Here is a 12,436-nt window from a genome sequence, read left to right on the forward strand (position 1 = left end):
AATGACGCTTGTTAGTGAGGGTTTAAGCCGATCACGGCATTTATTGCATACAATTGGACAATACAGTATACTCGCGGTCTCTAGGGCCTCCGTGGGCCTCTAGTCGCTCGCGGACCAGAGCACTTCCTTCTTCCTTGCTCCCGCCCCTGGTCTGCCCAAATGTCAGTCCTCGTGCTCCTTTTAAGATGGCTCCTCGGCTTTCGGCCAGGTGTCCCCCAATCTCGCTGATTGGGGTTTGGTCGGTGCTCTCCGTCGCCGGCTGGTGGGTGACGGTGGTATCGGCCATCCAGGACCAACCCTCGGGCTGGTCCAGGCCGAGGTTTAAGTGGCGGGATGCCACAGTGCGTTAATGTTTGTTTGTGTTTGTTTGTGTGCCTGTGTCTGTGTGCGTGTTGATGTATGTTTGTGTGTGTGTGTGTGTGTGTGTGTGGCGGCAGGGAGTGTCTTTGTTTTGTCTATATGTGTGTGTGTGTGTGTGTGTGTGTTTGTGTGTGTGTGTGTGTGTGTGTGTGTGTGTGTGTGTGTGTGTGTGTGGTTGTGTGTGTGTATGAGGGTATTTATGCATGCCGGGGTAGGTGTATGCATGTATTTTGAATATGAGTTGTCTTGTTATATCTGTGTGTGCGTAGGTGTTACTGGGTGTGTCTGTGAAAGTGAAATTTGCCTATGTTTGAAAGTTGTGTGTGTGTGTGTGTGTGTGTGTGTGTGTGTGTGTGTGTGTGTGTGTGTGTGTGTGTGTGTGTGTGTGTGTGTGTGTGTGTGTGTGTGTGTGTGTGTGTGCGCACCGGTAGGCCCGCCAGCAGCTGTGTGTATCACTGTCTCATTGTGCAAGCAGTGTGAGGACTCTTCTCTCCCCTGGTGAGTCACACACACACAGCCACACACACACCCACAGACCAACCTCTGAGAGTAACTCCTCAGGCCGCAGATGTCTAGCTCCTGTTAATGTACTGCGTTGAGACCCATGAAACACACCCATATCCCTCTGCAAGATCTGCAGAGGAGTAGACACTGCCACCAACTTATGCTGGGAATCTATAGTCATACTAGGCAGAGGAGTAGCCACTGCCACCAACTTATGCTGGGAATCTATTGTCTTATGGCCCGGCCAGACTACACGATTATCAGACATTCCTCCACGATTTACCATGTCACACTATACGATCGCAGAGTCAGGAAATCGGGGCTTGTCTCGTCGTAAGACTGGCCACACTACAAGATTCTCAGACATTCCTCCACGATTTAACATGTCACACTTTAAGCGTATGGTACTCTTTAAAGCCCAGTTCAGACCAAAGATTCAAGAAAAAAAGATATGAGTACCATATTAAGCGCTATATACATTTTATTTATTATTATTATTATTATTATTACTATACGATCTCAGAGCCAGGAAATCGGGGCTTGTCTCGTAGTAAGACTGGCCACACAACAAGATTCGGCGGTGCGATGCTCTCTACTTTGTATCATTCACGTTTGCACGTTTGTTTATATCTGCTCAATGCGGCAATTCCTCACAGTAGTTGCGTTGCGCGTGACATGAACTATACAAAGTAGACGCAGCAACAACGTAGCCTGGCAACGAAGCGTCAACGATGGATCCCGAATACCTAGCACTAGGCATTATGTTGGCGGTCCTCTTAACAGAGACGAAAAAGAAGAAAAAGAAGAAAAGATTGTGGACTCGTTCTTGGGTTGCAAGAAGAGGAGAGCTCGGGATGTCGGTGCTACTTACCGAACTGGAGGTAATGTTTCATTTACATAATAATTGACGTTATCGTATGCTCATGAAATGTACGCTCGTGAAGACTGTGTCAACTGCCAACATCATATTATATTATCAAACTTTTAATAGCCTACTTACCGTACTGTCCATCTATGTTGCTCTTACCCGTTATATCCATCTTATTTTCTCATACCTCGTTACTTTACTTTGTTTTGTTTTAATTACCCCTGCACTATCCCACCCTATTAATTAACTATACTGTACTTATATTGCACTATATGCCAATCACGTTCAAACCGCACCTTAACCGCTATTTTGCACTACCATTTAGAAACCAACCACATTTCGTTTTCTCTGTAGGTCTACTTGTACCCCAAAACAACACTTGCAGTATATGCAGTAATGAAAGTTTTTTTTTTTATCATGCAGGAGACTGATAGGAAAGGGTTCCGTGAGTTCCTGAGGATGAGCGTCGAGGACTTTCAACTCCTTCTGGGGAAAGTTGAGCCTCTCATCAAAAAGACGGACACAAAAATGAGAAGGGCCATCAGTGCCCGACAGAGATTGTCCTTAACCCTCAGATTCCTTGCAACTGGTAGGCCTAAATGGAATGATTTTGAACAGAATGATGTATTATTAAATCTTATTATTTACACACATAACCTGTTTGCCTTCTTAGGTGAGTCTTTCAGGTCACTGAGCTTCCAGTACAGGATTGGCAGGTCTACTGTTGGCTTGATTGTAATGGAGACCTGCCAAGCATTGTACAATGTTTTGAAGGAAGATCACATGAAGGTATTGTAATATCCTTTCTTTGTTTGACATCACAACAAACCTTATTGTGATGATATCATTTCCATGAGCATTACAAAGCAACCTACTATTAGCCATACCACTAGGGAGATGTTTACCATTATGATGTATTGAGACAGTACTGCCAACTACAGGACATTTATAAAATGACAGATATAACATCCTCCATCTACTAGGTAGCCTAAAATATTTGTCGTAAATACCCTAATGGGGTATTTCATAAGTTAATAAGTTAATAAATTAATAAATGATATTTGCCTCTGGCTAGATATATTTCTGATCTAATCAAGTATTTCTGTATTTGTTTATTTTTGTCTATTTTTCAGACACCAACAACTGAGTCAGAGTGGCGTGAGATAGCGAGCGGATTCGAAGACAAATGGCAATTTCCTCATTGCTTAGGTGCAATTGATGGGAAACACATCTACATTCAGCCCCCTGCTAATTCAGGAAGTTCTTTTTATAATTACAAAGGCAGGTTCTCAATTGTGCTAATGGCAGTTGTAGATGCCAACTACAAATTCATTTATGCAAGTGTTGGCACTCAGGGCCGAATGTCGGACGCAAGTCTGTTTGGACACTCAGATCTCCGCAGTGCCATGGACAGAGACCTGTTACATTTCCCCCGCCCTGAGCCACTTCCCAATACAGATTTAATCATGCCCTATATGTTTGTTGGTGATGAAGCCTTCCCTCTCCGTTCTGACCTTATCAAGCCCTATCCCCACAGAAACCTTGATCATGGACAGCGAATTTTCAATTATAGATTATGTAGAGCAAGGCGAACTGTGGAAAATGCATTTGGCATATTGGCAAATAGATTACGTGTGTTCCTAACAAATATTTCTATTGAACCAGATAAGGTAACTTGCATCACCCTTGCTGCCCTTGCCCTCCACAATTTCCTGAGGGAAAAATCAGAGGCCTACGTGCCTCCAGTCTTTGTGGACAGAGAGGACGAGAACCACAGAGTCATTGCCGGAACATGGCGAAGAGGTGGAGATCTTGACTCTGTGGCATTGAGTAGGGCGCGGAATGCCACAACCACTGCTAAAGACCAGCGTGACCTGCTGAAGGCATATTTTCAATCCTCTGAAGGATCCGTTGATTGGCAGGAGGATATGATTTGAAAATGTTATGCATTGATATTTATTTATTATCAATTGGTTTATACTATTTATAATATACTATTTATTTATTTACGCTATTATACTATTTATTAGTTAGTTACAACAGTGTTGTTAGTTAGACAGTAAACCAATATTTACAGAGTATTTATTATCATCTTGTTTATACTATTTATTATATACTATACTTATTTATGCTATTACTACTACTATACTACTATTTATTAGTTACAACAGTGTTATGTTAGACAGAAAATCAACATTTAACAAATATTTATTGTCATTTTCTTTATACTATTTATTATATATTATCTATTTATACTACTACTACTACTATACTATTATTTATCAGTTCGTTATAACAGTGTTATGATAGTTAGACAGTTAACCAATGGGATGCAACACGATAAATAAAGGAACAAACAATTTACCTAATATTTAACAAACGCAATAAATAAATTAAAATAACAATTGGCGAGTTCTATAATGTCTCTTTGATACTAGTCATAATTGTAGCCCATAGTATTGTGCTGTGGAGGCATGTTGTGGGTGAAGTGGTGGGTTTGCAGAGGTGTGTGCCCTGTGCTCTGCTCTGGCCAAGAAGTTTGAGCAGGGTTAGCTGTTCTCTGCTCATTCTCCTGGGCATCATAGAGCATTAACATTATGTTTCGGCGTAGTCTCAAGCGTGTAGTTCTGTCCTGCACATGTTTAAGCTCACAAGCCACCTGCTTCCCAAAAATATCCTCCACATCTTGGCCTGCGGCAAGCAAAGTTGTTGAGACATTCCGAAGAATGTCCACCTTCTCCTTCTCCATCTCCATCTCCACGTCCCTTGTAGGCTTTCGTTTTTTTCTCTGGGCTCTGGACTCCTGGACAGGTGGAGGTCTAGGTGGGAGTGGTGGTGGTGGGTTGGTAATAGCTGGGGGGCCCTCAGCCTCTGTCTCTTCCTCACTGCTCTCTGTGGCCTCTTGTTGACTGTCATCAAACTAAAATGAAGAGAATCATAAAAAAGACAGGGAAGGTATTAATTAATGAGAATTAACTGAAAGTTAATAAATAAAGTTAAAGTTTTTAAACACAGACTTCCAAGTAGTACTTACATTCAGTGTTGTTTGTGATGGTCTATGCGCTATGTGTGCCCGCAAAAAAACCATACTCTGACAGATCCACTTCTGTCGTGGGGTCAGGGTGACATCCTTCTGTCCACTCCCACTTGGTTTGGGATGGAGCAGTTTGCCAAACTGTGTCCGCAGAGACGCAGCTCTAGTTGTTATCTCTACAACTGCAATTTTTAAGAGAAAATAAGGTTTCAATCCAGGTAACAGAACACTCTGATAAATTATGATGATAAGCTCTTATGAACTTTCAATGTTAGGATGCATTTATTATTGAATGGGAATATATGCCATTCAAGGTGTAATTACAGGCATTCCAATAGCCTTTTAACCCAACATTTTGTAACCATATGCAACAATAACAGTTTATCTGGCTGAACATTTGGTAATCAGGCCAGTTTGAGTTTTATGATAGGTTATGATAGCTATTAGCACGTCAACAGCTGATGGCTCCAAACTTACCAGGTAGGTCAAGGGTGTCGGCTATTTCTCGCCAGGCTTTATCCCTTTTCACCCTATCGTGAAAGTCCTTTGAGGACACGTCGAAAATGCATGGACGTTGCTGCCACATTTCCACCAAGGTTGTCTCCATAGTGTTGCTCCATTTTCTCTCGTTTTCTTTGTTAGCATTCTTCTTGATCGAATTCATTTTTGCGGTTGTTACTCCTAATCAGCGTAGTGCAGTGAAGGCAGTTGGTAAACACTGCGCGTGAGCTCCAGCTGTTCGCGGGATTCCCTCACGCAACTGGGGGCGTGGTTCCCTCATGTCAACAGTGTATACGTCATGCGATTCCCCAAAAAATTCTGACATGCCAAACATTTCGTCGTGGGGTTTTCGAACGTCGCAGACGAAAACATCGCAGATCGCAAGCATGTCACATTACAAGACCTCGTCTCGTCGCCGACTCCTCAAAATCGTGTACGATTCGCAAATTCGTCTGCGACGAAAGAATCGGGGCAAAATCGGGCTGAAATCGTGTAGTCTGGCCGGGCCATTACTAGGCAACGTCTGGTCAAGCACAAATACACGTACATCGGTGTGTCGCAAATGTTGACATTATGTGAGTCCCAGGCGCACACACACATCTCTTAAGAGTTGCGCAGCGGCAAGCGTGAAGGTGTTTATTTGCGACGGAGGTCTGCATGTGGTTTTACAGTTTTGACTCTGTTGGGAGTTACTACTATCTGGCCTCTGTAAACAGTGTTGACCCCTAACATTTGTCCTTTGACACCAGATAAAGAAAGGTAGTGGGGAAAGGTCAATGACTTGGGGGGTCAATGGGTTGCGACCTTGTCAAAAAAACCCAACATGATAACAAGGTCTCGGTTTTACCTCCGAAGAAATGTGTGGTTGATGTTTTCTCCTGGTATTATAGCTGTCAAAAACTATTATTTGGATTCCCTCAGATCACTCTGCTGAGATGTAGATGAATAAGTTAAAATTGATAGCAATGGCTCAATGCGTAACATCCCCATGAAACAATCTGTCAACCAATGCATTCAATGTTTCAGTTCAGTTTGCGTCTTTTGGTTCAGTCCAACAAGCGCGGACAACGCAGTCCAGCCACTGGAGACCCCGTAAGGGAGTGGCGCACCTTGGGAGAACGGCTGGCCCTCAGCGGTTATCATGGCGACAGAGTGATCGATGGAACCTGGGAGAGCAGAGCGAGGGTCACTTCCTCCTCCATATGATGACAGCACAAGATGTGGAGGAGGAGGGAGTATGTCTGTCTGACAATGAGATATACATATGTAAACAGATGCGCATGCGCTTGCACTTGTCTGAACACAATTGCCAAAATGCGTTCACAGAAATCTTTTTTCCATACCAAACATAAGTATGTGATCAAACGCAGCTCTCCAAATTAGAAATACAGATCCCAGAATAGCTTTCTTTATTATGTTAATTGTTAATATGGATATGTGTGTTTGTACACATTCATGCAAGTGTGTGTGTCTGTGTGTGTGTGTGTGTGTGTGTGTGTCTGTCTGTCTGTCTGTCTGTCTGTCTGTCTGTCTGTCTGTCTGTCTGTCTGTCTGTCTGTCTGTCTGTCTGTCTGTCTGTCTGTCTGTCTGTCTGTCTGTCTGTCTGTCTGTCTGTCTGTCTGTCTGTCTGTCTGTCTGTCTGTCTGTCTGTGCGTGCATTTGTGTATGTGGTTATGTCATTAACAACCCCCGACAAAAGCCCTTTCATTATTCAACACTAAATGAATAACTATCCCTGTTGTATAAACCGCAGTAACAAAACAACCAATATTTCAGATTCATAAACAGTGATTCTTTCTAAGATGTACTTTCCTTCAGCAGACAAAACAACCATTGAGGGAGCTGCTCTGCCTTCAGCCCGAGGGTCTGAACATGCTCAGCTGGGGGCCGCTGCCTGCAGTTGACCCCTCTAAATCCAAACTGTCCCTTTGACTGTTCAGAAATAGTAAAACAGTGAAAGCTCCCTCAGGAGAGTAAAAGGTGTTAGTTTGTTTTCATAGAATTGAAACAGAACTTTTCACCACAGACATAAGTTATCAGTGTTCTTTTTAAAAAAAAAGAGCACAATAAAATAGTTTTATGCTCCTTCATTTAAAACCAGGAAAAATGAGCCCATTATTTCAAAAGCACCCGGAGAAGAGGTGATGGTGATGGATAGAGGGAGCACAGTGTCCTGCTGAGCGGTAATATGTCCTCCACAGCAGGACCCACTTCATACACAGGGCTCAACGCCCACAGACAAAGCCATACAGACACACACACACACACACGCACGCACGCACGCACGCACGCACGCACGCACGCACACACACACACACACACACACACACACACACACACACACACACACACACACACACACACACACACACACACACACACACACACACACACACACACACACACACACACACACACTCTTACACATCCATACACATACTCCCACATCCATACACACACACACACACACACACACACACACACACACACACACACACACACGCACACACACATACCAGTACTGGACCTCATTTGTCTGCTTGGCGAAAGAACATGGAAATGCTCCACATAGTAACTTCAACTGTCTCCTTTGTTCAAGTTTGTTCTTGTACAGACCATTCAAATTATATCGATATTTTTTTGGTTTTCTTGAGGAAATTGTTATTCCTACCACTGATGGTCGGTTCCTGATGGCCTCTATTCCTTCTCCACCACAGCTGGTGTTCTGTAGTTCCACGTCAGGGGAACATATAAGACTGATATTTCAATGACTGAAGATACAGCTAAATATAATTAATGAAACTGGCAAGCGATTAGGGGTTTAAAAAGGTTCAGTCTTTACCTAGAGTTGTTGTTTCTGTTTAACCAATGACACCAATCAGGAATAATTCCCGATATGGCTCTGCTACAATGTATTATCATCCCTTCCTCGATGCCTTGATGCACCCATAACCTTGACTGTATAAATGAATCTCTCCTCAGGGAGTATCGTTCTGGTGAGTGATATGTTGATGAATGTGCTCTATTTCTCTCTCTATCTAGTTCTCTCTCTGTCTCTTTCTCTCTTTCTCTTTCCTCTTCATATTGGAGGCTATTGAGGTTACTGTGTGTATGCATAAAGAAAATCTGTATCTGTTTAGAGTTAATGTATATGTATATGAGCATGTACATTTTCTGCTTGATGAGGGGAATAAGGGTAATGGTAGCGTGACGTCAAGACTTCAGAAGCTGCCCTGTGTCTCCATGTGCATGCGTATGTGCCTGCTCACACACACACACACACGCACACACACACACACGTACACACAGACCCAAACACACACACACACACACACACACACACACACACACACACACACACACACACACACACACACATAATCAGGCAAACAGACAAACAGTGTATTTGTGTATGCATGGCAAAAGGAAAAATGAATACAGAGCCAGGCAATATTGGAACAGTCTTTGTACACTAGATGTTAATCTAGCAGTTAATGGTTGGTGCAGAGATTTGATCTTTATTACCTTGATACAGAGTCTTTTCATTAATTCACTTGACTTTGGACACAGGATATTGAATGAGCTCAATGTCATCCATGAAACAACCTTTCTCTAGACTATTGGTAGTTCAAGCATGTTGACAGATCCCTCCGTACAGAACTCTGTACCCCACCAATATTAAGGGATAACTGCATTGTGCCTAGTGATCATTTTGATGCTTATACTTAACTGTTGTACGTCAACACCAAAGCCCAGTTTGTATCCAAACCAAAGCCTCAAGTTTACGACCCATAGCAGTGGATCTGTACTGGAGCTGGCACTATGATAGATTAACACACTTAGTCAATTGGATTCTGTAGACACATTCCCTGAACTCTGCTTCCTTTGAAACCCTGAAAAGGAGATTAGTGTTGGCTAAACTGGTGAAGCACTGATGCTTAAAGATAAAGTTTTGGCAAAGCCTTTATTCAGTTGCATCGGCGTCGTTCTCTGGAACAACACAGTGGGGAGAGATTTATGAGCATGTTGAATAGAGCAGAAACACTCAGGGCGTATGCAAAACCCTCTCCAACTGGGTGAGACCGCAGCGAGAACAAACGGCTGCCTTGTTAAGAGGAGCAAATGACCTCATGATGGACCTTCAGCTTTCACTTTGGCCTACCGAGTGAGTGGTCAAGCTGGCCAAGGTGTCAAGTTGTTCTGGGTAAGCCATGGACACAAATGTAATCGTGAGGATTAATCATCCCAGCCTATCATGGTTAACATTTTGCATTACAACACATTAACCGTGATAGGCAGCCATCAACCCAGCCTATCATGGTTATTGGGATTTGACACCAAATCTTACACAGATTCTCAACCTCTACCTCCTCACCATGTAGACATTACTATTGTTCTATACGATCCTGGGCCTCTTCTGGGAATTGAAATTGCTGGTGTTGCACAAACATATAAACACCAACACAACAACACACGCAAACACACACACAAACACACACACACACACACACACTGTGGCAACCCTGCGCCGTCGGGCTTGCTCGAACCGCGCCAGCACCCTGAACAGCCCCGCTTGGGTATGGAATCCGCCTTTTTTTGGCCATTTTTTTGCAAAATTACTTGAAATCCTTATCATAACCCACTTACAGCCACTGAGTTAGAAGTACTGACATGAAAATTAAACAAGTCAATCATCTGTGGAACGGGCAGGGCTCGAAAAAAACTCCAGCCAATGATTTCCAGAGCCACCAAGTTGCATTGGACAGTAAGTACGTCAATCAAACGGTCGTACGAAAACCTACGCTAGCCTGGCTCGCTCTCGCGCATCTATGTTCGCGCTCGTGCATGATTGCGCGTCCAGGTACTTGGAATGGGTGGAGTAGGAGTCAGCGTTGAAGGAGAGGGGGTAGGACCATTTGAGTTGTGTATTTTCAAAATCTGCTGGCGTTTCGCAAATCCCATACCCAACCTTTAAAGGGTCATTCCGGTGTAAAATGGATTTGGGGTATGATAACGAGTTGAAACGTTAGTTTTGGAGCCCAAAAACCGCATATAGACGCTTTCTTCAGTTGGCTGTTTCTAGCCGATTCTATCAAAACGCTATAAACCTGGAACAATGGGGGAATGGGTTACGGTAAAAATGAAATCGCTATTTTAAACCTCTTAAAAGGCTAAAAGTAGCCCGACACTTCTTTGGTAGTATAATAAGGGTCTTAAAATATAAAACAAGGCATTGAGAACTTTGTAAGTGTACAGATTGTTTATTAAAAAGTACATTTTATACACACAATACCATCAGTAGATCACCCGTCGACGGCATTTTGTTTTGAAGACTCGATAGATAGATTGCCGAACACGGAGATTGTGACATCCGTCAGCAACACGTAAGCTCTGTGTTCGCCAATCTACTTATCGGGTCTTAAAAACAGGATTGAGCGGGAGCACCCGAGAGCGATATCCAAGCCGACCTCACCGACGAACCCGACCTGGAGACCCCTCACCCTTTTGCCCCATTGGGGAAGAAACCTAGGTTACTGTATGATTTCCCTTTTTTGAGTGAGCTGCACGCAATAAAACCGTTACACCGCAACCCTGCTTGAGTGTTTGATCCAAGAATCCCAGCCGCTGATGACCGGGGTTGCCACAACACACACACATGCACACACATTACAAAAAATATCCACATGCTGTGGCATCCCGCCACTTAAACCTCGGCCCGGGCGGGTCCGAGGTGGGGTGATTGACGGCGTATACCGCCGCCACCCACTGAGTGGCGACGAAGAGCATCACTCTCTCCCCAATCAGCGAGATTGGGGGACACCTGGCCGGAGGCAGAGGAGCCATTTTAAAAGGAGCAGGAGGACTGACATTGGGAGGGCGGGAGCGAGGAAGAAGGAAGCGCTCTGGTCCGCGAGCGACTAGAGGCCCACGGAGGCCCTAGAGGCCGCGATTACGTTATTGGTCCCAATTGTGTGCAATAAATGCCGAGTGCGGCTTAACCCTCACTACCACGTGTGATTCATACGTGGAACCCGGCACATTGGGGTAGCGGGTTGCCACAATACATGCAAATCGTTCTCTCTTTCTCTCCCTCACCCACCCTACGCACACACCCCACACACACACATACACACACACTCACACACTTTCTCCCAAATTATCACATACACAAACAAAGAAACATACACAGGCAGGACATTGACAGGGGGATGTCGATAAGGCAGAAGTCGGTTGGCCGGTGCAATGTGCTTATTCCAGGAACAGGGCAGTTGGCCAGCCAGGCTCGGTAGGTTGCTCTCTATCAACAATCTATCAAGATCAGGTGGTTTCCTGCTTTACTACCACACACACAAACACACACACACACACACACACACACACACACACACACACACACTCACACTCACACACTTGCAAATTTACAAACACACGCATGCGTACGTACACACACGCACATGTGTGCTCATACTCACACACAAACACACACCCAAATATTGTACAAAGTCACTGGAAAAGCCACTGTAAGACCATGATGCAAAAGCAAGGCATTAATTAGAACAACCTGTCAGTACTTGATACATAATGATACAAACTCCCACGGACAAGTACATGTGCATAAACCCACACACACAGACACACACAATCACATACACTCACAGAAACACACCTACACACACACACACACACGTACACACACATTCCCACAATGCGTCATGCATATAGCCAGACACCTGCCGACTGTTAGTTATACATCCCAGTCTTTTAATGTATGCACTCATAGGCTCAGGTGCTTATGTCTCTTTTTTCATCTATCATCATCATTTCGCTAGACTAGTGCAATAGGCTCCTGTGATTAAACCAAGGGGACAGCTCAGCCAAGACAGCTCCGATGGTGACGTGGTGGGACCAGGTGTGTGTGTGTGTGTTAGGGAGAGAGGCAGGGTTCCCATAGTGACGCTAGCGGTGTCTACTAGCTCAACCAAAGTCCTCAGACAGCGCGAGTGTTGTGCTTCAACATGTCAGGACGCCCAGACACACAGACACATACCCCACCCCCTGACACACACACACACACACACACGCACACACACTCTCTCTAACACACATACATACTGAACAAATAAAATGCGGACACAATCCCAAAAATACAGAACACTTGGGTAGAATGC

At 44.2% G+C, this 12,436-nt stretch overlaps 2 protein-coding genes across 2 annotated transcripts; one reads left to right on the forward strand and one right to left on the reverse strand.

Annotated features, from left to right (window-relative positions):
* Positions 1-1,355: 1,355 nt before the first annotated feature.
* On the reverse strand, positions 1,356-5,774 carry LOC132453923 (uncharacterized). Its single transcript, XM_060047010.1, has 3 exons — positions 5,244-5,774; positions 4,767-4,948; positions 1,356-4,652 (listed from the first exon to the last, which is right to left on the reverse strand). The coding sequence occupies exons 1-3, from the start codon at positions 5,428-5,430 to the stop codon at positions 4,167-4,169; spliced, it is 855 nt and encodes a 284-aa protein (XP_059902993.1). The 5' UTR covers positions 5,431-5,774; the 3' UTR covers positions 1,356-4,166.
* Positions 1,596-4,391, forward strand: LOC132453922 (uncharacterized). The gene is made up of 4 exons (XM_060047009.1): positions 1,596-1,745; positions 2,156-2,321; positions 2,406-2,521; positions 2,866-4,391. The coding sequence occupies exons 1-4, from the start codon at positions 1,596-1,598 to the stop codon at positions 3,667-3,669; spliced, it is 1,236 nt and encodes a 411-aa protein (XP_059902992.1). The 3' UTR covers positions 3,670-4,391.
* Positions 5,775-12,436: the final 6,662 nt, after the last annotated feature.

This window comes from Gadus macrocephalus, chromosome 3 (genome assembly GCF_031168955.1).
Source record: "Gadus macrocephalus chromosome 3, ASM3116895v1".
NCBI lineage: Eukaryota > Metazoa > Chordata > Actinopteri > Gadiformes > Gadidae > Gadus > Gadus macrocephalus.